At 38.4% G+C, this 27,051-nt stretch overlaps 1 protein-coding gene across 2 annotated transcripts in view; it reads left to right on the forward strand.

Moving 5' to 3' along the window:
* Positions 1 to 27,051, forward strand: part of ntng1b (netrin g1b) — a 109,409-nt gene that overhangs the window by 63,535 nt on the left and 18,823 nt on the right. For both annotated transcript variants that reach the window (XM_055202446.2, XM_055202447.2), the window contains exons 3-4: positions 2,668 to 3,311; positions 18,735 to 18,907. In XM_055202446.2, coding sequence (XP_055058421.2) covers positions 2,668 to 3,311; positions 18,735 to 18,907 — 817 coding nt within the window. The remainder of the gene's footprint in view (positions 1 to 2,667; positions 3,312 to 18,734; positions 18,908 to 27,051) is intronic.

Raw genomic sequence — 27,051 nt, forward strand, 5'->3', positions numbered from 1 at the left:
GATAATTTACTCACCACCATGTCATCCAAAATGTTGATGTCTTTTTTTGTTCAGTCAATAAGAAATTATGTTTTTTGAGGAAAACATTCCAGGATTTTTCTCATTTTAATGGACTTTGATGGACACCAACACGTAACAGTTGTAATGTAGTTTAAAATTGCAGTTTCAAAGGACTCTAAACGATCCCAAAAGAGGCATAAGGGTCTTATCTAGCGAAACAATTTATTTTTACAAAATATGTGACCAGTCACGGAAAGTAGGGACACAAGTCGGATCTGGGGCATTTTGAGTTATTCATAGATTCTGAAAGTGCAGATTCTAAGCTTTCCAACGATGTGTAACACATGGAAATCAGATAAGATTTGGAGAAGTTGTGGCCATTTGAATGTAACACATTCAAGAAAGAGAATGCTGAGAAATTTGAGAAAGAAAAAAGTTAACACTTTCCCTTTTCCCTGGCTGGAGAGACAATAGGGCTCATTTACATCTCATTTAGCTAAGCCATACCCCCTGTAAAGCCGTTTTGAGATACAGCTGTTCTAGCAGCATTATGTAGTATTTTATTACAGAAGTCCGAATGACAAAATGCAAAAATAAACAGGACTTTTAACGTTACCTTTGTGGGGATCACAAGCCGAATCCAGTCTGTTTCAGATGTGTGAATCATCCAATGATTTTTGTCCACAAATGCGTATAATCCGTGAAATATAGATATATAGTCTATTTCGCATGAACTTCTGGTAATAGGCTACAATATAATATACAATCTGAGGACTATTTACATCGTAACATGTAAGGGTATATCAGATTACACTCCGGTACTTACGTTCCGTTAAACACATGAACCCGCCTTCAAAGTTTGTATTTAAAATAATAGATAATCCAAAAACAGCACCGTTGAAAACGTGAAGTCCTTAAGAGATGTTACCAATCACTCGCTCGTTCCTCCATCAGCCAATGACTTCATGGAAAATATTGATAGACAAAACATGTAGCCAATATATAAAGAATACAACTATCTCTGTGTAACTTCTGTGTGTTTGGACAAATAACAGTCAGCCGCGTCACTGACTTTATGGGGCGCCGCAGTCGGATGACGTCAAAGTACCGCGAGAGCGAGTCGAAATTAAACTACTCCGTAAGATTTCTTAAAGAGCTCTCGCGGTACTTTGACGTCATCCGACTGCGGCGCCCCATAAAGTCAGTGACGTGGCTGACGATGCGGTTGACTGTTATTTGTTCCGCCCCAGCTTCTTTTATATTTCTTTTGTTTTGTGCGCCCGAGCTTCATTTACAGTCTGGGGAGACGCACGCTATAAGTTTGAAAAAAATAAATAAAACTAAGCAAACATGTCTAAGGGACAGAGCAGCCACGTCACTACAGTCACGTGACTTCACGCTCGAGCCGGAAGAGAAGACAATGCTGAATAAAGTCGAAATTCTTGCTATTTTTGGACCAAACTGTATTTTCGATGCATAAACACAATTTTACTGACCCACTGATGTCACATGGACTACTTTGAGGATGTTTTTATTACCTTTCTGGACATGGAAACCGTACATAGATTTTCAATGGAGGAGACAGAAAGCTCTCGGACTAAATCTAATGTTAAAACATCTTAAACTGTGTTCCGAAGATGAACGGAGGTCTTCCGAGTTTAGGACGACATAATGGTAAGTCATTAATGACATTATTTTCAGTTTTGGGCGAACTATCCTTATTCAGTAGTCACGCTGTTCCCTTTGGGGGCGGAGGCGAAAACACAAGCTTATACAGTATGTAAATATACACAAAGACAATGACGCCCCCAGCTGCACGCTAGAATCTCCGGAAAACAAGCCTATTTTAACCGCAAAATGTACGCTTTTAAATATACATAAACTGCTATCTCAAATATGGAGAGGCTTCTTCGTGATCTCAACTAACAGATTCTGCAATAAAACGAAAATCACAAATTTTGAAAAAAAAAACTTTGTTTCTCATTTTCTCGAAACTTGTGCTGCCGACTTGTGTCCCTGGTTTCCGTGACGGGTCACATATGCACTTTTAAACCATAACTTTTCGTCTATCTCCGGTTATAGAACGCGCCAGCGCGACCTCACGCATTACATCATCACGTCAAGAGGTCACGGATGACCTATGCGAAACTACACCCCAGTGTTTACAAGTGAGAAGAAAGAGGACCGTTCCAACGTTGTTGTATGTCAAATAATACTAATTAATGTCTTTGTGTCAGTTTATTGTTTGAAATGGTCCGCAAATGTTACGTGTTGGTGTCCATCAAAGTCCATCAAAACTAGAAAAATCCTGGAATGTTTTCCTCAAAAAACACAACTTCCTCCAGACTGAACAAAGAAAGACATCAACATTTTGGATGACATGGTGGTGAGTAAATTATCTGGATTTTTTTTAAGAAAATGGACTAATCCTTTAAAATGTAAATCACTAATGCATGAACAGGATTTGGGGCAAATATAAAAAATGTAGGAGCAAAGACCTTTTACATATTCTAGGCATTTATGGGTTTGATCCTTTTATAATGACCTGTAGCTGTATGTCATTTCTGCTAAAAAGAAAACTAAAACCACCTCTGAGAACACTTAATGTATGAAAACACCTCTGGAAGTGAAAATGAAAGTATTTTTTTTTCAATCTCTGTGTTCCAGGAAAACCCATATATGTGTAATAATGAATGCGATGCTGAGACAGAGGAGCTCGCCCATCCTCCCGAGCTCATGTTTGACTCCGAGGGACGAAACCCCACAACATTCTGGCAGTCAACATCCTGGAAGAAATACCCAAAGCCCCTTCAGGTAAACATCACTCTGTCCTGGAACAAAACTATAGAACTCACAGATGACATCGTCCTCACTTTTGAGTCTGGTCGACCTGAGCAAATGGTCCTGGAGAAGTCACTGGATTATGGCCGCACGTGGCAGCCCTACCAGTTTTATGCATCTGATTGTTTGGATGCTTTTACAATGGAGCCAAAAGCAGTGCACCAACTGACCCCGTCCTCCATGCTGGAAATCATCTGTACTGAGGCCTATTCAACAGGCTACGTGTGGAAGTACGACAAGACTGTACGCTTTGAGATCAAAGATCGTTTCGCCCTTCTCGCAGGCCCGAGGCTGCACAACATGGCTTCTCTGTACGGGCAGCTGGACACCACCAAGAACCTAAGGGATTTCTTCACGCTCTCTGACCTTCGCATCAGACTCCTACGGCCTGCCACTGGAGCCACGATGGTGGATGAGAACAACCTCTCTAGATACTTCTACGCCATCTCGGACATCAAAGTGCAGGGCAGGTAAGTTATGCCTCTTTGACTCTGAGGGGCTCCTTGCAAACAAGTCACCAAAATTAATTGAAGTAATTTAAAGGGACACTCCACTTTTTGGAAAATATGCTCATTTTTAAACTACCCTAGAGTTGATTTATGTTTTGGAATCCATTCAGCTGATCTCTGGGTCTGGCGCTAGCACTTTTAGCATAGCTTAGCACAATTCATTGAATCTGATTAGACCATTAGCATCGCGCTAAAAACCACCAAAGAGTTTAAATATTTTTCCTATTTAAAACTTGACTCTTCTGTTGTTGCATCGTGTACTGGGATCAACAGAAAATTAAAAGTTGCGATTTTCTAGGCAGATATGGCTAGGAACTATACTCTTATTCTGGCGTAATAATCAAGGACTTTGCTGCTGTAACATGACTGCAGCAGGCGTAGTGATATTTCGCACTGCCCGCAAATAATCCCCTTGGTTACTTTCAATAGCAGAGGACTATTTTCGGGCACTGCGTAATATCACTACGCCTGCTGCCGCCATGTTACATCAGCAAAGTCCTTGATTATTACGCAAGTTTGAGAGTATAGTTCCTAGCCATATCTGCCTAGAAAATCGCAACTTTTAATTTTCTGTCTGTCTTAAAACACGATATAACTACAGAGTCAAGTTTAAAATAAGAAAAATATAGAAACTCTTTGGTTATTTTTAGCGCGATGCTAATAGTCTAAACAGATTCAATGGATTGTGCTAAGCTATGCTAAAAGTGGTAGCGCCAGACCCGGAAATCAGCTGAACGGAATCCAAAACGGTAAGAATCAAATGTTTAATTCTAGGGGAGCTTAAAAATGACCATATTTCAGTCAATGTTATTGTTTTTGGTGCAAATCAAGTTTTACCATACTTTTAAAATCATAAAAAAAACAAGACATGCATTTTGCAAATTCCATTTAACATAAAATTTGTTTATTTTTACGACATTACCTTATTTGCATAATTCACTTAGTGAACTAGAGGATGAAACGCAAATAAACATTGCTACTGGCCAGCACAATACAATTTCACCAAATCCCTCATGAGTCATAACTAACAGAACACGCCTGAGGCATTGTACAAAGGGCAACTATAAAATGACTAAAACTTGTGAAAGATAACACCAAACTTGATCTCTCACAACCAGCGCTTTTTTGTGTCAGTCACACAACATGCATATAGTGACCACTAATGTCAATACTAAAATTAGACGCCAAGTTGGATAGAGGGACACACTGCAAAGGCAATAAAGAATAAAATGGACCTCAAAGGTCTCATTCAGCTTGCAAATAAGAGAATAAAGGAAGGCAAAGGTTTGAATATCTTCACAAGTCAAATGACGGCACAACAGAAACAAAAACACAGCAGCTGTTCTCCAAATTGGACCGGAATGGCTCATAAGCAGTTGGTTTATGGGAGAATAACTGGGTTCATAATGATGCGTTTGATAGGTCCCCTGTGAATCTAAATGCACGCTTCTAAATTAAGATTCACAGGACTGCAGTGGTAGATTAGGGCTATTAGAGAGTGGGCTAATTGGAAAGAGACTAATCTACTAATTAAGACCATTTACTGCTGATTAAATAATAACCACTGGGGAGACATCACCATGCAAGTCTGACTGTTGGGTGACATTACTATGACTTTGCATCTGTAATGAATGCTGAGGATATTACATGTAGATGGTATTGCACGTGAGGTTCAAATTCTTCGTTTGTATAGCTTGACTTTACCAAACGCAAAGACTGATAAAACTTCATTTGAAATTAAACAATACTCACATGCTTCCTCATGTGCCAGAGATTGTTTGCTAATTTAGTCACTGAGTGTTAAGTCAATAAACCTATAAATCTGAATTTGGAAAAATGATGCACCTGGACCATTATGGGGCGTACACACCAAACGCGAAATATGTATTCTCATCACGTTCCTCACTTAATATTACTCGCTGGACTTAACTTTGGATAATGCAAATTTTCTGCTTGAAGTAAATTTTTTCAACTTGTGCGAAAAACGCGTTTGATGTGAACACTGCATGTTTGCGGCAATCGCACCGCCAAATTTGCGTCATTGGCATTCCCCCTGCACAAATTTGCATCTATTAACATGTTTCCGATGACTTTATATGTAATCTACTTGTGCAAATCGTTGAATTTGCGTTTGGTGTGCATGCCCCCATTATGCTGCATACATATCAAACGAGAAGCATCGTGATCCTCGCTCTGAATTACTTGCTGGATTTTACTTTGTGTCATACAAATTTTTTTGTTTGAGTTCTATATTTTCAACTAGTGCGAAAGACACGCTTAAGGCGAATAGCGCATGTTATTGGCAATTGGACTACCCAATTCGCTTCATTCGCATCCCCCCCGAACAAATTTGCGTCTATTCACGTGTTTGCAATGACTTTGTTTGGTGTGTGCCCCGAAGCATCGCGGCCCTCGTTCAAGATTACTTGCAAGATTTAACTACGTCTCATGCTAATTTTTTCGCTTGAGTTGAATATTTTTAACTTGAGCAAAGGCGCATTTGAGGTGAATAGCAGGTGTTTTTGTGGTATTTGCGCTATTCACCCGCGTCTATACATGCCAATTTGCATCTTTGTATTGACTTTGTATGTAATCTACTCACGCAAATCGTTGAATTTGCATTTGGTGTTTATGCCCCATTAGGCATACCAACAAAATAAGCAAATGTTTGATGTTGTATTACCAACACAATCTCATGGTAATTTGGAACTATTTATGAGATGGTTAATTAGTGAATTCATATGATCTCATTCATACAGTAATGTTGGGTTGTTTTTAACCCAGCGTTGGGTCAAAAAGGGACGAGCACAGCCGTTGGGTTAAATTTACCCAGAAAATGTTTATATTTGACCCAACAGTGGGTTAAAACAACCCAGCATTTTGGGTTAAAAACAACCCAGCATAGGTTAGCATTTCAACCCAATGGGCTTGGCTCGTCCCTTTTTGAAAATAGCCCAGGTTTTTTTAAAGTATACATTTTTGTTCAGTCAGACTTCTCCTCGTTGTGTAAAGGGCTGGACCTTCGTGTTTGCTATTTTGCTAATAATTTTACATTTTTTGTATGATTAACACCACCAGTGTTCTTGTAGCTTAGTTGGTAGAGAACTGCGTTAGCAACACATAAGGTCATGGGTTTGATCCCAGGGAAGATGCGCTGACAAAACGCTTACCTACTGTAGTAACGCACTTTGGATAAAATCATCTGCCAAATACATAAATGTAAATGTAAATCAGGTTGGTATTACAGTAGTCAGCACATGGTGTACAGTATACAAAAATTCCTAGAGTGCATTTCGGTATTTTGTAAATCTGACATGCCACATTTAACATTTAACTCCAGCTTTTATATAAAACAATTCACAAATGGATGTGTATGTATGTGGCACAGCTGAAAGGGATTAACTTTTTGTCCAGAGTACATTGGAAAGCTAAAAAAACATAAAAAGGTGGTTTAGATCAATTGTCAGCTCTGAGCAGGTGATGAATTATAAATACGTTTGTGTAAAAAAACTAGAGCAAATAGGAGATAAGTGGCTGCTCAGTGTTTTTAATGAAGGCATTTGGGCTGCTGTTATTGGCTTTGATGTGTTGAGAGACTGAGACAAGAGGGAGGTGTAAAGGGTGGAGTGCTTGATATTGACAAAGATCTCCACCTACAGTCTCCCCATGACCTACAGTACTGCATCCGTGCAGTCTGGTAAACGGTCCTCACAGGAAATAGTGGGTTTAATTATAAGCTACAATTGAGTATAACTCAGAAGTACTGGTTTCCAAAAAACAAGACCATCAATTTATTGCATCAATTAAAATTTACAGGCAAACGAGGGAAATTTGGACTAGCTGTGTTTCCTCCTTGCAGCTGTTACAAGAAAACCTTTCCACAAAACTCAGAATGATAAGTAAGGAAAAGTGCTTGTAAGTTTTAGCCAACATTAAACTTTTGTTTAGGATTTAAAAATTTCAGGCATCTTTCCACAGTCACCTTATTTTGCTATTTATTATTTCTTGAGGCAAATCAAGGCAGTACCGCCAATATCTTACACTGCCTGTGGGTTTTCCATTCAATTTACTCCCAGATATCTCGGATAAAGGGAAGAATATTACCAAGGAGCTCTTTTGACCGAGGTTATTCACTTGGATAGTGTTAGTACAGTAGTTTTAAGGGAAGCGATGACTATCTTTTCAGTTTCAAAAGCTCCCTGGCTGCACAAAGATGAAAGAGGCATAACAATGAATTGTCTGTTCTTTTAACACTCATCTTGTACTAGTAGGAGGAATAATACTGAACCTTTATCAGACATGCTAAGAACTGTGAAAGGAAATTAAATGTATCTTGAACAGATACAATTCCTGTTGTGTAACCAGATCTGCATCTGTATGATTAGTTTTATTTTTAAATTAAGATGTTTCTTAAACTGAAAAAAATTATTCATTCAATTTACCAGTCCTTCCAGAAAAACGCGGAGTTTTTTTGTGATTGTTGCGGGCAAAAATCCTTGATCTTGCGGCACGTTTTCTTAAAAAATGCGATAGAATATGCAGGATATTTATGCAATGAAATGCATAATTGCGGGAACTTGCACAAACTGTTTTTAGTTTTTGCTGCTTTTCAATGATGTTCACGTCAATCATGTCACTTCATAACGTTCCCATGGTAAATGCAAAATTTTTCAACTTTCTGCTAAAATATATGTGATTTTTGCTACGAAAATGCGGGGATTATGGAATCATGCAAGCCCCACATATTTTGCTCACGAAAATCTGCAATTTATGCTGCAAAAGTGCGGCATATTTGAAAAAATGCGTCCCCTGCATAATTATGCGACTTTGCCTGATTATGCATTAAATCATGCGATTGCAAAATGCGTTTTTCTGGAGGGCCTGATTTACTCAATGTTATTAAGGTAAGTGGTTGCAATCAATTTATTTAAGCTACATTTAAAGTTTTGTTTTTCTAATTTTTTTTGTTTAAATATAGCTTAAAAAAAATTGATTGCGACCACTTACCTTAAAAAAATGAGTAAATTGAATGAATAATTTTTTTCAGGGTATTTACGTTTACATTTGTTTCTAGATAGAGCACATGTATTTTTTTACTAATGTTAATTGTCATCATGTCAGCCTTATGAACAGAAAGGGAAACAGGACGGACAGTGCAAAGTCACAATTTAGGAACAGCCCTCAAAATCCCCCAGCACATCTCATATTTAATAAAATATATTTTTAGCCCAATGCATTTATTTCCAGCTCAATTTAAATATGCATGATCTGAGGAAAGATTATTCGGATGAAACACTCCCAACGAAAATTCTCTGCACCACTTTGGCTGTTAGTCCGATCTGACTTTTACGCTGGATAAATAAATGCTTCACATGTCAAAGAGGGCCAACTTTATTAGAGCATGTATACAGATATGTGACCATGCCAGCCAATTTAAATTAATTTTATTAAAATACCAAATTAAATACCAAATTAAATTAATTAAACATTACATCCTTTATATCATAATGTGTAATGTCATAACAGTTAGTTCCGTTCTTTTGATTTGATTGCACAGGAGTGAACTGCATTATGTGCTGATATTATTTATCACAGCTCAGCATTTTACTGTTGGCATCACTTTGCCTAAAAACAAATAATGCTAAAACAATACAGAGAACAGACTAACTGTCTGAAAGTTAATGCATATCAACTCCTTATCTATAGATCTGTATTTAAACACAAGCAGATTCAAATATCATATCGTCCTGTTCCCATTAGATTTAATTTAGTGAGTCATAGCTGAACATTTGAATACAGCTGTTTGTCACATCTGACCATGTTTCCTGTCAGTTATTCTTGATTCAAAACTATAATGTTTAATTAGTCCTAATGAGAAGCTTTGATGCAGTCATCAATAATAAACAACTGAAGAAACTCAATATAAACTCTCCCTTGAGTTATTGCAGTAAACTTGAATATCAAAACATTGCACTTTGAAAAATAACGCTTGCATTATTCATTGACCCTAGCTGCTTTGGAACCAACATTATGCCACAGAGTTTTATTCACAGTATAACAGATTTTAAGTGAACATTAATTCAGACACATTAGCTGATTAATGAAAATGTTAATTATATCTATGTACCATTTATTTTCTAATTGAAATAACTTATTCCATACATTTCAATAAAAGATCACTTCTTTATACTCTATGTCTCTACTTTACTGTTTATCTAAACAGCTTTGAAGAGAAGGGAAGAAGTTATGTTTGATCAAAGCACGGATAGGGCACAGTCCCTTATTAGCATAATATTCATGCAGATCAGTGTAAACGCTTCATAATAGACTCTGTCGTCGAAACAAATTGCAGGCGTAGCTCGCAGCAAAGCCAACTGGAGTGCCACAAATTCAAATTGGATTTGGTTGCAGTGGAATAATCGGAGCAGGCGAATTACGTTTTGATAAATTCCTAATATTCCTTTGGAAATCTGGAGAGCCCCTCCAGGGTCGACTACATTTTAAGGTGAGACGCAAACAATTTGCCTGAGATGTATTACATTCCACCCGGACGAAAGAGGAAATTGGCCACCGAGCAATGCCGGTCGGTCCTAATACGAATGCTTATTTTGACAGAATCACAATGGTGAATAATGTGGCCGTGAGTTGAGAGGGTCATTATTGAAGTTTCAATACACCCGAGGCGCAGGGCATGTCAAAAGGCAATTGTGATGCTTACACATTGCTGCTTATAATATCATGCAAATAGGAATAAAGAAATAACATTGACTAGGCCTGAAGTATTTCGCCCGAGCTGCTATTATGCTGGATGACAGCGAGGCCGATCTAGTACACTAACCTCACAAACAATCTAATGTGCACGGTCATTTATCAAAAAAACAAGGCCAGTGTTTCATTTAAATTTGCTTTATTCCTTATGTATACGTTTCCAAATCCTTTCCTAGCAATCCCAACATACCTATGCTGTGCTCCCATAAAAATACATTGCTAAAAATATATAGCACTGTGAAGAATCTTTGTGTCGAATGATTCTCTTGAAAATAAACTTTGGCACTATTTACCCAGAAATAGCTTTAACACTATTCCAAATGCAGCTTTGTATCTCATGCTTATTGTTGCTTATGAAGACAAAATGTAAATGCTCCCTAATTTATATTGTAAATCTAAATAAACATGAATAAAAGTGAATTTTCTATCTAAATTTAAATCACAAATAACAGCATTCTGAACATGTATGTTTGAGTAAAGAGCTGATTTATCAGTTTGCTTGTCTACTCACTGATGTGGGCCACATTGCCATTGTTTCTCAAAAAAAAACTGTTGGGCAGACGAGGCAGGGCAGATTCCTTAGTAACTACCTACTGTAGGTTGACATATAAAAGCAAGTGAACCTTGAGCTGCAGTTGTGAAGTTCAGGAAGATGGACAGGTTGGAGGTTTTCTCGCCTTTATGATGAGATGGCTGTCAGACATCTCTGCAGCTTCACAATAGTTTACCTTTTGAGCTTTACTTTCGTCTGCTTCCAACTACAAAGACATCTGAGAATCTTCTAATCCTCAAGGCCTGAAAGTGAGAGATTTTTTTGCAGTCAAGAACTACTGTACTGCATGACTTTCCCTTCATACTAGTAGAGTTTACTTGCAAGTCTAAAATGCATGCGGATACTCAATATATACATTTCTTCTAAAATAAAGTTTAATAATATACAATAATGCAGTGAATGCTGAGATTTGTCTAACTATCTTGTTAAGTCGTGAAGTAAGAAGTACCGTTTCTGGGTCCAGGCCTGCACTCATTTCAATAGAGGATATTATTTAAACAGCCTTTTATGAGCACTATTTATTCATATTACACATTTCCGCACAAAATTGTAATCTCTCAGTGTACACCCCAGGCTCAAGGAATCACAGACACCAATATATTATTAATTCGTAAAAACGTCTATGTCTGGTCATCTCGGATTTTTTGTTATGGAGATTAAAATTCGGATGTTTTTGTGGTTTTGCAAATGATACGTAGTGTAGTTTTCTTGTTATTTCCCTATGGCATTTGAGATCGGTTGGACCCGGAAGCAGTGCAGGGTTCGCAAAATTTCAAAATCCCTGGTAGCCCTTCGAGCAGGCACTCTTTAGATTTTGGTAGCCCGAATTGATTGCAAGTAGCAATCAAATAAAAAAAGACATTACTTTTAATATAGAATATTGAGACAAAAATAACCTCTCAAAACACAAATAACACATATAAAATAATCAAAAATTACAATCATCGATACAAATATTTGTCACAGATAAGAAAATGCCACTCAACGTTGAGGGCATAGCACAGGTTTCCTCAATTAGTTTTCACCATGGGCCATATTTTGCCAATACAAAGCCTATAGGGCCACTGACTACACTGAGTGCATTAACATGCACAGAATAAGCGGATAACTAGCAAAAATCTGCTTATTATAAAATAATATTATAATATTTCATGCGTTTACATACAAATTAAATAGCCGGCTATGCAGACAATTGCGTTTACATGGGACTTAGAGAATTGTCAGGTTTCTCGCAGACAGTGACGTCACCGTCTATAGTACATAATAGTAGTTCAAAAAGCTGACGGCATGTCTGTCTTAAGCTGTATTGTTTTATCTCTTCTCGTGTCTGCAAAACCTGTAAATGTAACATGAGCTTTTATTTTCACAGTTTCTCTGCAAACTGCTTTAGTCAAGCGGAGATTTTTATGCGTTACTTTGCGTTTACTTACACGTGTGATGTTTATCTTTCATACGCTGAGACATGCGTACATGGACAAAACCGTGAAAAAGCCAGTTAAGGTGTTTACATGCCACGCGAAATCGCGGTACTGAGCAAAAAACTACCTGTGCCGATCGGTTTTTGCTTGTGCCATTTATGAGCTTTCCCCAATAAAAGAAAACCGTGTACGCGTTTACATGACCCTACATGTTATCAGTTTATTAAGCATAATCAGCGTAAGACTGTGCTTGTAAACGCACTCAATGTTTGCTCTGCTACTGTTGTTGTTTTTAATTATGTTGTTTTTGAACAAACCAAAAAAATGGATTTACATGCTAGCCAGCTGTTCCTGCTCATCTCCACACTGGAAATACTAACCATTTGTTTAATTGGTCACAAAACTCACAGTTTGTCTCATACAATGTTTTTCCAGTTACAGATTGGATAAATTTTCCGATTGGAAAAATAGGGGCTACTGTCACTTTAAGAGCAATTTCTGCACGGTGTCACATATACTGTGGGAGACTTTATTTTTTTACATGAGGATAATAATGACTGACATGATGACTTGAGTAAATTTTGCACAACAGATCCAGATCGTCAATGACAATAAGTACTTCTTGCTTGCTGTACAGTTTGTAGCTTCGCGTGATCGCAAATGGAAAGTAAAAGTAAACACGGGTGCGCATTCAAAGCGATTTAAGTACCCAATACCTGAATTACATACACCATAAATAGCCACCCAAAGCTGTGAGAGAGAGCATTTCAATACATTTTTCCTACCTATAAGTCAAGATAGCCCAACAAGCAGGGACGAAGATGCATTTTGGTAGCCCAACTGTAAGACACAATAGCCCCGGGACATCGGGCTAACGATTTTGCAAGCCCTGCAGTGCATGACGTCAGACTTAACAAGCGGATTGCAACAAGGTTCCTGCAGGAACCATAGTCACATTCTATCATTCCCAGGAAATACCTCTTATTTTGTGGAAGGTTAAGAAAACTCTGTAAAATCTTTGGGCCCTATTTTAACAATCTAAGCGCACTGTCAAAAGCGCAGGGTCTAAACGGGCGTGTCCGATGCCACTTTTTCTAATTTAACAACAGGAAAAATTGTTTGTGCGCCAAGCGCACGGTTGAAAAGGGTTGTTCCTATTCTCCTGGGTGTGTTTTGGGCGTAACGTGCAATAAACCAATGAGAGTCTCATCTCTCATCCCCTTTAAAAGCCAGTTGCGCTGGCGGTGTGTGTAATCCCTATTTAGATGAAGGACCTTGTAAACTGAAAAACTAAGCGGAGAAAGAAGACCCCCAGTTTAAGAATACTGTTAAAATAAATTGTGTTGTTTTTATTTTTATTGCAATTTAATTTTTTTGTATTAAAACCTTTAAAAGCTGTTTTCATTCAGTCATGGAAGTAAAACAGCAGGCTTTTAATTGCTGTAAATGTATTGATATTCTACATAATCAATGTAATCTCATAAAATAATTAGCAAATATGCAATGAAAGGTTTGTACTCTAAAAATACAAACAAGAGATAAAGAATTTACAAATGTGTGAAGAGCCAAAGCATTTTAGCACTTGGACAGCACCATGGGATTTTTAGAAAGCATTACTTAAAATGTTTCTCATCTCACCATATTCACAGGTCATCATATACAATAAATCAATGGGGCAGCATTTAAAAAACATTTAAAAACAGACGCATTTGTTTAAAGCAAAGCATTTATTTACCAGGCTGCAGGTGAAGCTGCTCTTTGCGCCTTCTAACGTCTCATAATCGGTCCTCATTTATGTCCAAGAGACTCAATAAATATCTTTTGCATTTAATTTTTCATATTTAAAAGCTTTTTGTGCTGCTGCGCATCCATGTGTGTGATAAGCAAACCCGCATAGTCATCCCGTTTATAGGCGGATATTTCTAACGCGCTCATTAAATAACAAAAACACTATTGCGCCATTGACTTTAGACTAGGTTTTTGTTGGTCAATGGCGTAGTCTATTTTAGTTGCCTCAAAATAGCAACGCGCCAACAATGTGCCTGAACACACCTCGTTTTTAGACCAGAACGCCCATGGGCGACAAAATGGCCGCAAATGCATTTGCTATTAAAAAAATGTGGCGCTAAACGTGAAAATTATAATTGTGCCCGGTTGAAACTAGCAAAAGACACTTGCTTCCCACATTGCGCTGGGTGTATGATAGACCCCTTTAACTTTAGCATTCACATGAGCAGTCTTGGGGGTAACGCATTACAAGTAACATGCATTACGTAATAATAGGGGTGTAACGGTACGTGTATTCGTACCGGACCGTTTCGGTACAGGGCTTTCAAGGCCTGAAAGAGCAAGCCTCAGCCAAGTAAGAAAAAGTAACGCAAAAGTAACGTAAGAATTACTTTCCATAAAAGGTAACCAGGTAACGCAATAAATATTGTTAATATACATTAATATTGTAATGCGTTACTTTTAAAATTAACGTTCCTCTACACTGCACATGAGATGTTTTCCTTTATCTAACATGCATTTAAATTTTAATTTGGATGTTGCCAGTTCAATTTAAATTCCAACTTGAACTATTTTAAACCTTGATTATAAGGAACACTGCAAGGTTTGCTTATAATAGTATCATATTTTGCAACATTTATTAAATTGCTGCCTCTAATGGTAATTTGGTCTCATTTATTAACAATTAGCTTAGTCTGATAAGCCTTCATATTACAGCCACTGTAGCATCTGGGCACTTGCAAGCATTACTAAATAAGACCAACATTAAATAGCAAACAGCAGGACTGTGAAGAGACTGTGATAAATATCAGCATGAAAATAACCCTGTGATGTTTAGTCTCATTTGCAATGGCCATTTAAGTAATAACTCCACAACACTGTTTCAATAATAAATAGTGTTCAAGCACAAAATTAAATAATAGATATAAAACGGCAATTATTTATTAATTAGACTACATTTTGGAGACATGGAGCATAATAATGTTAATAGCAAAACAGCAACACCAAAGTTAATGCTAGCTACAAATATTTTGGCACAAAATAGTTTTTGGCATAAAAAATCCCATACAGTGGGGAATTAAATAAACTGTCATTCTGGAAAAACACTGGTAACATTCCAAAAAAAATCAAGGTCAGGATGAAGCATGGGAAGAGGAACTGACATAAAAGTCTGCTTTCTACTTCCTGTGAAGAAAGACAATCAATTTCAAACATTGTTTACGTTTCTAAGTAAAGCTGCATGGGAGCGCAGGTGCCCGCATGTGAGGTGAATGGTTATCGGGTTTGTGTTTAGGATGCATTGCATCATATGATATTTCAGAATCTAAACCGTGCACGTCTAATGTTAAAACATCCACAAAGAACGAGGTTAGTTTGTTATTCAAAGAGGTTTCTTCTGAACGGAGCGTGAAAAATTCCTTTGTGGCAAAAATTCATGAATACAAGTTATGAACTACACCTCATAGACAATGACGCTCCGCACAACGCCCCAAGCCATGTCTTTAGAGAGTGAGCACGTGAAGCGAAGCGCTTACATCTGCAATTCATAACAGGCGGATGGAGTGTGGAGGTAAATGAGTCACTGAGTGGTGCCATTCTTAGATAATGGCCAAAGCCCACTGTGGGAGTGCAAGCAGAAAAAAGGCCAATAAAGAATTATTAAATGGATTTTCATCTTTCTGCCAGCACAAACGGTTGCAGTGCCAGGCTTCTCCCAGTGGTACCGGCAAAATTATATGCAACGGTCCTTCCAATTTCAATATGACAATGCCGTCGGCAAAAGCATCACGTCCCTTGCCGCTGCGCCACTGATACGCTGAACTTCGTGACATAAGCTTGATGATCCAGTTTCGGCTGGTTTTTAATTAACCCGAGGGTCAGATCTCAAAGCACATCACTTTAGGGAATTTTACTATCTGGATGAAGGACACTTAGATACATCCACAGATTAGAGATACGGGAGAGATTTAATTGACTACTCTTATGACACTCTAGAGGAGTTGAAGCGATGAATATATACTTTCCTTATGATAAAATTTAGCTTGCCTGTTACAAATACAAAAATACAGAATGCTCATATGAAAGGAGACATGTCATAATACTTTTTAACAATGTATAAATAAATCTTTGTTGTCCCCAGGGTTTTTATGTGAAGTTTTAGCTCAAAATGCCATATAGATAATTTATTGTAGCAGTTTAAAAGCGCCACTTTGTAGGTGTTAGCAAAAATGTGTTGTTTTTGGGCGTGTCCTTTTAAATGCAATGAGCTGATCTCTGCACTGTGACAGTGCACTGCAAAAAATGACTTTTTTCACTATAAAAAAATTACGTAGGAATTATAGTGTTACTTGCAGCTGGTTGCCGGTAACTTACCCTAGATTTAAAATTATGTTATTTACTGGCAACATTTTGTTCAAAGTTAAATGAACATTAAACATTTACAAGTCTTTGTCTTTACAGAATAAAACTTAAAAAACAGCATCAAGCAAAGCATTCTGGGAAACAAAATCTGAAGCAAAAAACAGAAAAAGGTTGATGATGATTTCTGGTTCCCAGAATGCTTTGCATGAGGCTGTTATTTTAGTTTTACTCTGTAAAGACAAAGACTTGTAAATGTTTAATGTTCATTTAACTTTGAAAAAAATGTTGCAAGTAAATAACATAAATTTAAATCTACGGTAAGTTACCGGCAACCAGCTGCAAGTAACACTGCGCTGTAAAAAATGAGCTGTAATTATGCAGCTGGTTGCCAGTAACCTACTGTAGAAGATAAAGACTGAAAATGTTTCATGTTCTTTTAACTTTGAACAAACTGTTGCCAGTAAATAACATAAATGTAAAATCTACAGTAAGTTACTGGCAGCTAGTTGTCAATACCCAGTAATACTGTAATTTCTACAGAATTTTTTTACAGTGTGTAATTTCTACAGAATTTTTTACAGTGTATTTTTTTCATGTTTTCAGTAGAAATATCTAAAAATTCTTAAATCAAGATGTATTTTCTCGATGAGCAAAATGGCCTAAGAAAATAAGTATAGTTTTTAGACAACCAATATACAATTTAAGTTAATTTGTGCTTAAAACAGAAAATATTAAAATATTAAAGCAAAAATATCTGCCAATAGGGTGAGAAAAAAATCTTGGTTTAATTTTTTTTTATATTTTTCTACTGAAAAAAAAACCTAAGTAAAAAGTCATTATTTGCAGTGTGCCGTGGTTGGACAGTGCAGATTAAGGGGCGGTATTATCCCCTTCTGACATCACAAGGGATTTCAATGCCCTATTTTTACATGCTTGCAGAGAGTGGTTTACCAAAACTAAGTTACTGGGTTGTTTTTTTACACATTTTCTAGGTTGATAGAAGCACTCGAGACCCAATTATAGCACTTAAATATGGAAAAAGTCAGATTTTCATAAAATGTCCCCTTTAAAAGTAGTCGTAAAGAACAAAAATGTAGCCCTGCTTATTGAAAGGGCTCATCAAAGTCAAGTAGGAACAAATGGAAGCCCTTTGCTTTATTTCATGTTACCGTAAATCGTCTCATTTGCTGAACAAGTACCAAGGCTTGTCGACGGCCAGCCGTCATTAAAACGGAAACGAGAATATTTTTGTGCCGTTTTCCCGCAGTTATTAATCATTTATGTGCAATGTCACGAAAAGTAGAAAGTCAATTGGAAAGGATGTATTTCTGACTGTTTCTGTAATACGTCTGTCTCAGGTTCACAGTGGGTGGTACAGCAACATGTCCTCACCACTGTGGTTCTCCAACGAGCAAAAGTCCTTCCACGAACGCACTGCAGAAAAACAAATACTGACTTGATATCATACCGAACACAAACTCTCCAGAGAGGTGTAGCATATCCAGAATGCTCAATGATCTCATTAACCGCTGCCCATCACGCTGGGAAACGGAGGTCAGAAGCACACAACACGGTTGTAACCTTTTGTCTCCTGGCAAAATCAATGACTGCAAATTATATTTAGAGTAGATATGGAAAGTGAGACCACTCGTCTCAAGTGGCAGCGAAGATAATCATCCACAAACACAGCTATGCCTCCGAAGGGCTCTTCGTTGCCCTTTTAACTAGCAAATTATGATGAAAAAACTACACATTTGCATCTTCCTAAAGTGCAAAATAAAAAATTAAAAAAAGAAATCCTTCAAAGGTCTCGTTTCTTCAAAATAAATCTTTTTGTATATTTGATGCTTTCTAAACAGCCACAACAGGGACTCTTTCTCAGCAGTCATCAGAAGACTTTGAAGAGGTGCTGGGGGTGTCGATACAATTTCCACGTCTTTCATTCTTGACTTTATTCCAGTGTTAAAGCCCAACCACCGAGAGCCTTTCATTCGGCTTTTGTGTCACAGATGTGACCCACGCTTCTATTCAGCATCTCCGCAGGGGCACGCTTAAATGAGCTCTGTTTTTAACAGCATAATGAAGCTCTCTTCCGTAGCATCATGGGAAGTCTACGCTAAAGGTTGGAGTTTGTAATGGATATGCCACAAAACCCATCGCAAGAAAATTTATATTATGATCCGGATAAGACGTCACACGTGGCTGTTTCTTTGTTCGCTGCAAACACGGCGTTGACATTTAGCATTTGTTTTGATGTTTTGTTTTTCATCCTGCTAGGTGCAAGTGCAATCTCCATGCCAACAGCTGTGTGTTTGACAAAGGGAAGTTGGGTTGCGAATGCGAACACAACACCACGGGGCCGGATTGCGCCCGGTGCAAGAGACACTACCAGGGCCGAGCCTGGAGCATGGGCTCTTACCTGCCCATACCCAAGGGCACTGCCAATATATGTGAGTACATCATTTCATCTCTACGTGATTGTGAGAAAGCACAGTCCTCCATCAAGCACAGAAATGTGACCTTTTCCGTTGCATGTTCTGAATGACATTTTACTTCCAGAGCCACATAAAAATGAAAAATAAAAATAAGCCTGTAGGCAGCACATATTGCAAAGTTTTACTGTAGGTTTCAATCTAGGGCTGAAATGTATAAACCAGTTGCGAAAGATGGAAGGAACCCTGTGTGATTCCTCTTTGTGTTATTGAAAACATTTGGTAACACTTTACAATAACAGTACATGAATAATCATGTACTAATACATAAATTAACAATCAGTCCAATACGAACTAATGATGAGTTAAGCTATTTACTAATCAATAACTAACCGTAACTATGTTATGAGTCATATGAATTAATGCATGAATTACACCCACCTTAACTACACATTAATACATGTTTGTTAGTTAATGCATTAATTAACACTTTGCATACCCCATATCAAACAAGCTCTCTAGAAGAACGAAAATAACTTTTGTTAATGCAAAATGTTTAGGTTTGTAATGCAAAACTGTTTATACATTTGCTTCTGCAGCTGAGCTAAAAACATTGAATGGCACTGGATTTCTTGCAACATTTACAGTTAACCTTAATCATTAAATGTGCAATTATGGATTAATAATTAAAATTAGTTCCACTGCTGTCATTAAGAGTGACAGACGATATTCTTTCTAAATTTAAATCAGTATTAGCCTACAGACGATGGTTATTGTGTGAACTGGCTTGTCTTATTATCAAAATGCACATACAGTATCTGTCTTGTTCTTCTTTTAAGCCATTATTACCCCTTCCAAATGTCTGACCAATTTTCACATTTGCTCCTCTCCTTTAAAACCACCAAAAATTTTGATGAGCTGAAATTGTATAGAATGTGTAATTGATAACTTTTTAACAATGTACCCCTCCAAGAAATGTCATTACCTACACAATAATACAGTAACAAATCATTAATTTATGTTAGTTTATTAGTAGTTAATAATGATGTGCCCCCTCAAGTAAAGTCATGACCTAATCATACATTAACAAATCATGAATTTATGTTAGTTTATGAGTAGTTAACGATGAGTTAATAATGATGTGCCCTTTCAAGTAAAGTCATGACCTAATCATATGTTACGTGCTAGATGTATTTGGTATGGGATGTTAGCGCAACATTTAATAGGAGATAATATTCACACAGTGTAACATTAAACAACCAGAGAGACAATGGGTAAATTGTAAGAAAAGTCAGGTTTATTATAGCACTCACACGTGTGCTCCAGAATAAATGAAAACGGGAAAAGGGAAAAAGATGAGTGACGCCAAATAAAAGAAATAATCAAAACAGACCCCAACTAACTAATACCCCCAAACTAAACTCACTACCAAAAAGAAAATGTAGAAAAGAAACCGAATTCTTCGGCGTATGCGACGCCCAAACTAAACCTCCCTAATTAATAACAAAAATACAAAAACGGCTGTCACCCCTAACTAAAGTCTAACAGAGGATACTAAAAAAAACAACAAAGGCTTACCTACGCCTTTTCCCAAAGTATCTGCAATGGTCAACGAACTACATAGCTTGGTTCACATAAGTATCCTTTCTGTCCATGTACGAGATCGCTCAGCTTCCAGTATAAATTCAAAAGTTGTTTGTAGTTGGAACAATTATGGTTTGACACAAATGTTTACTCGTCCTTTTAACAGGTACACTCATGGGTAAGGTATACAATGATTACGATCGAACTCGGGAGAGATTCACACAAGTAGACAGTAACACAAATAATCAAATCGAAAGGACAAAGCAAACACAAAAAAAAACTGGAACACGCTAAAACTCAAACGATTTCGTGCGAGTGGACAAATATCCACATGCGGACGGACTGGCTGGCTGCAGGTGCTCTCGTGCTGATGACAACAGAATCCCGCCTCCTTTTAAAGCGGCAGACGCCATCAGATTGGTCGTAGGTAATGATGATTGACAGAAAAGCATTCCAATGAACAGAACCTATGTAGTAGAGTGACAGAAACAGAAAGACAAGGGGCGAAACAAAAACACACACACGGAACGTAACACTCCCCCCCTTAAAAAAAAACTACTAATAATTTTAAATTATTTAGTGGTTTTTAACAAAGTTTCCACACTCACTAAATCCGGGATAAGGCATCAGCGATGACGTTCTCCGCTCCTTTCTTGTGCTGGATGATCAAATAATAACCCTGTACAATTAAGGACCAACGCATCAAGCGCTGGTTTTGGTTATACATGCGGGCTAAAAACACTAAAGGATTATGATCGGTGAACACAGTTACAGGCATAGTGGTTGAGCTCACATAAACATCAAAATATTGTAGAGCCATGAGAAGGGCTAAAGTTTCCTTCTCAATAGTAGAATAGTTTAATTGGTGTTTATTAAACTTACGTGAGAAGTAACACACAGGGTGATCTATACCATGAGCATCTTCTTGAGATAGTACAGCACCAGCCCCAACGGAACTCGCATCAATCTCCAATTTGAAAGGCTTTGCACAGTCAGGTGCCGCCAAAACAGGTGCATTGCACAATAAAGCCTTAACACTTTCAAAAGCATTTTGACATGCTTCAGTCCATTTAAATGTGCACGAAGGACTAAGGAGTGAGGTCAATGGATTAACGACAGTAGAAAAGTTTTTACAGAAATTCCGATAGTAACCGGCCATTCCTAGAAATCTGCGCAACTCTTTGCGCGTAACGGGAACGGGGAAATCTGCAACAGCGGTTACTTTTGCCTCCACAGGTTTTACTTGTCCTTGTCCAACTTTTCGTCCCAGATAGGTGATTGTAGCTTGTCCGAACTCGCACTTAGCAAGGTTTAACGTTAGTGAGGCTTTTTTCAAACGTTCAAACACAACTCGAAGAAGTGAAACATGCTCTTCCCAGTCAGTGGAATATATCACAAGATCATCCAAATATGCATTACAATTTGGAACACCAGAAAGCACAATATTAATGAGCCTTTGAAACGTAGATGGAGCGTTACGCATCCCGAAAGCCATTACGCAATATTCCATAAAACAATCGGGTGTCACGAATGCAGAAATTTCAGATGCACGAGCTGTTAACGGCACTTGCCAGTAACCCTTCAATAAATCTAGTTTACTGACAAATTTCGCAGGACCAAGTGTGTCAACGCAATCTTCCATGCGAGGCAATGGAAAACAGTCAGGTTTTGTTACAGCATTTACTCTGCGATAATCCGTACAAAATCTGGCAGATCCATCACTTTTAGTAACCAGCAAGCACGGTGAGCTCCACGAACTATAACTCGGTCTCGCCAAGCCATTCTTTAGTAAGTAGTCAACCTCAGCTTTCATGACAGATCGTTTTTCAACATTTGCTATATACGCATGCTGCTTAATCGGAGCGGCAGTGCCCACATCAATGTCATGTTGCACAATAGTTGTACGAGTTGGAACATCATAGAATAAGGAAGGAAAATCCTTAATTAAATTTTCAACGTCAGATTTCTGAGTATCAGATAGGTGAGACAAAAGAGAAGACAAATCCATAAGCATTTCAGAGTTCTTAAGTCTAGCACATTGCTGATACGTGTGTCGAATTATCACACCATCGTCTTCATCATCAGGAACATCAGAAACAACATCACAAGTGAGCGCAACGTTAGGTGACTGATCAACCTTACACTCAACATTTTTTTCGACAACTGGTGAAGACTCCCTTACATAATATGCTTTCAGCATATTTATATGACATACACGAGATTTTTTTCTGCGATCAGGTGTACGAATTACATAGTCCGTGTCACTCAATTTTTGTATTACCTCATATGGACCCGAGAAGCGTGCAGATAACGCAGAACCAATAACTGGTAAGAGAACAAGCACTTGATCTCCTGGATTAAATTGACGTGAAACAGATTTAAGATCAAAATGATCCTTCATAGTGACCTGCGCTTTCGCTAATGACTCTTTTGCTATTAAGCAAGCATGATGTAATCGTTCGCGAAACTTGCATACATAATCCAGCACGTTGGTTTTAGAACTCGTCTCAGGAGATAACATATCCTCCTTCAGCATTTTTAACGGACCCCTCACGGTATGTCCAAACACTAGATCAGCAGGACTGAACCCCAAGCTATCCTGTACTGCTTCCCTCACAGCAAATAAAACTAAGGGTATACCCTCGTCCCAATCTTTGCCAGTATCCATACAGTACTTACGAAGCACAGATTTCAATGTCTGATGGAATCGTTCGAGTGCCCCTTGACTTTCCGGATGGTAAGCACTCGCTACTCTGTGAGAAATCTTTAAAGTCTGTAACACTTGAGCAAAAAGTTTTGACAAAAAATTGGTCCCCTGGTCACTTTGTACAATTCTAGGCAACCCAAAGGTTGAAAAAAACTTCACAAGCGCACGAATAATTACCGGAGCCGTAATCTTCCGTAATGGAATCGCTTCTGGAAAACGTGTCGCTGCACACATTATCGTTAACAAGTACTGGTTCCCAGCTCTCGTTTTTGGTAAGGGTCCGACACAATCGATAATAATGTGCTCAAAGGGTTCACCCACTACAGGGATAGGAACAAGCGGCGCACGCGGAATTATTTGATTTGGCTTACCCGAGAATTGACAAGTCTGACAGGTTCGACAATGTTTCGCAACATCAGATTTTAACCTGGGCCAAACAAAGTGCTTCAGAATTCGGTTGTATGTCTTTTTAATACCCAAATGTCCAGACAGGCTATGGTCATGAGCCAACGAAAGCACAGCTTGTCTGTAACATACAGGAACAACGATCTGATTTACAGTACACCACTCAGGATCAGAAACATTACTGCACCACCTGCGCATTAACAATCCGTTGTCTACATAATAGGCGGTTTTTCTCTCACGCGCCATCTCCAAAGGTACAACAGAAGAAAAACACTTATGCAAAATTAAATCTGCTTTCTGAGCTGCAGCAATACTATTACGTGTAACTGGTAACTTCACATCATCTACAGTCGGAATTAATGTCTTATCTGGCTCACATTCGTCAGGCATCAAAACATCCAGCTCAAAAGTAGGCGCCATAAAGGTTGACGATAAATCATCTGCATCAGCAAATTTTCGAGCTTGCGCTCGGGTGACGGCACAGACAGGGAAAACTTCTGGAAATTTTTCTAAAACTTCATCAGACCGATCAGACAGAGCAGGTTTCTCGTAAACTTCTAACAGTGGCGTGACTTTTCCGCCAGCTACATCGTTACCAAGGATAAATTTTACCCCGCACACAGGCAAACTCTCACGCACCCCAACCTTTACCATTCCTGAGAACAAGTCGGACTTCAAATAGACTTGATGCAAAGGTACTTTAACGACATCCATTCCAATACCTCGTACAAACACATAACTACCACAAAAAGTCTGCTCAGAAAAAGGGAACGCGTCTTCAGACATAAATGACTGCATCGCCCCAGTATCACGTAACATTGTCACATTTACATGGTTTGTAGACTGAACATCAGCAGATACCAATCCCTCCATCAGAAAAGGTTGATAACTTGCATCCACTTTATCAGAATGCTCGTTGTCAATCATGTCAACAGTTTTCACAAAAGCAACACTTTTAGGAGGATTGTTTTGCTGCTTGCGTTTTAAAGCAAGACAATCAGCAATCACATGCCCCGTTTTGTGACAATAAAAACAATCTCTCTCTTCCTTAGGTTTTGCGGCAGTAAAGTTAGAACGTGACTGTTCCTTTGAAACGAAAGACACAGTCGGAACTTTTTCAGTACGGGCAGTAAAAACACTTTTATGCGTGAGCACAAATTCATCAGCAAGCACAGACGCCGCTGACAATGAGCTTACCTTTTGTTCATTCAAGTACACCACAATACGTTCAGGAATGCAGCTTTTAAACTCTTCCAATAAAATTAGCTCACGAAGTTCCTGAAAATCTGCAACTTTATTTGATGTACACCATTTGTCAAACAACATGGACTTCTCTCGAGCGAATTCAACGAATGTCTGATTTGATCCTTTTTTACGGTTCCTAAAGCGCTGCCTGTAAGCTTCGGGAACAAGCTCATAAGCTCTCAAAATAGTAGTTTTAACGACATCATAATCTAAACTGTCCTCTAAAGTCAGAGCAGCACATACTTCCTGAGCCTTTCCTGTTAACTTACATTGTAAGAGCAAAGGCCACACATCCTTAGACCAGTTTAAAGCTAAAGCAATCCGCTCAAATGCAGAAAAATACGAATCATCTTCAGCCTCCCGAAACTGTGGTACAAGAGCAATATGCTTACTTACATCGAAAGTACGACCTGACACTCCTAACCCAGTCGCAACATCAACGTCTGCTGGCTGCACATGTGCATCTGAAGGTGCAGAAGGACTCAAAGGCACATTAGAAAGTGATGTCACAGAGGGAACTGGCGTATCTCTGGCCATTTTTAATTCAAGCTCACGCAACTTGATTTGCTTTTCCGCCTCAATCTCCATACGGCGAATTTCAAGTCGCAACTCTAACTCAGACTGATGCTCCGATATCCTCAAGCGCTCCTCCATTTGGAACTTAGCCAAACGAACTTTGAGACGCGCATCACCTCCAGACCCAAAAGTCGGAGAAAAAGGCTCGAAGGGCGGCAGAACAGCTTTGGCTTCGGACCCCTCCGCCTCAGCAGTTTCACTCGCTTCCTCCTCACCTAACGAAATTAAATGAGCATCAGCACCAGGCGAACGTTGTCCAGCTCCATCTGCCAAAGCCAGTACACCAAGCTCCTCTAGACCCTTCACCACAACGCGCTTTATGTCCTTCTTCAGACGCTGCTTAGCCACATTAATTTTAAAATGCTCCGCAACACGCACCAGGTCATCCTTTCTATACTTGTTCAATTGCTCGATCGTCGGCCTACTAACAAAGCTACTTAAATCAAAGTCAGCCATCTCAATTTTTCCTCAACACAAGTAAAGCTCAAAGTCAACGAACAACCAATTTAACCATTGCTCAAAATTGCTTCATTGTTACACCGGCAATAATATCTCCATATACATCCCAGAATTATTAGATATCCTAATTAAAAGGATATCCCACCGCTGCCACCAATAAATGTTACGTGCTAGATGTATTTGGTATGGGATGTTAGCGCAACATTTAATAGGAGATAATATTCACACAGTGTAACATTAAACAACCAGAGAGACAATGGGTAAATTGTAAGAAAAGTCAGGTTTATTATAGCACTCACACGTGTGCTCCAGAATAAATGAAAACGGGAAAAGGGAAAAAGATGAGTGACGCCAAATAAAAGAAATAATCAAAACAGACCCCAACTAACTAATACCCCCAAACTAAACTCACTACCAAAAAGAAAATGTAGAAAAGAAACCGAATTCTTCGGCGTATGCGACGCCCAAACTAAACCTCCCTAATTAATAACAAAAATACAAAAACGGCTGTCACCCCTAACTAAAGTCTAACAGAGGATACTAAAAAAAACAACAAAGGCTTACCTACGCCTTTTCCCAAAGTATCTGCAATGGTCAACGAACTACATAGCTTGGTTCACATAAGTATCCTTTCTGTCCATGTACGAGATCGCTCAGCTTCCAGTATAAATTCAAAAGTTGTTTGTAGTTGGAACAATTATGGTTTGACACAAATGTTTACTCGTCCTTTTAACAGGTACACTCATGGGTAAGGTATACAATGATTACGATCGAACTCGGGAGAGATTCACACAAGTAGACAGTAACACAAATAATCAAATCGAAAGGACAAAGCAAACACAAAAAAAAACTGGAACACGCTAAATCTCAAACGATTTCGTGCGAGTGGACAAATATCCACATGCGGACGGACTGGCTGGCTGCAGGTGCTCTCGTGCTGATGACAACAGAATCCCGCCTCCTTTTAAAGCGGCAGACGCCATCAGATTGGTCGTAGGTAATGATGATTGACAGAAAGGCATTCCAATGAACAGAACCTATGATGTAGTAGAGTGACAGAAACAGAAAGACAAGGGGCGAAACAAAAACACACACACGGAACGTAACATCATACCATAACAAATCATGAATTTATGTTAGTTTATGAGTAGTTAACGATGAGTTAATAATGATGTGCCCCTTCAAG

The sequence above is a fragment of the Misgurnus anguillicaudatus genome, chromosome 2 (assembly GCF_027580225.2).
Source record: "Misgurnus anguillicaudatus chromosome 2, ASM2758022v2, whole genome shotgun sequence".
NCBI lineage: Eukaryota > Metazoa > Chordata > Actinopteri > Cypriniformes > Cobitidae > Misgurnus > Misgurnus anguillicaudatus.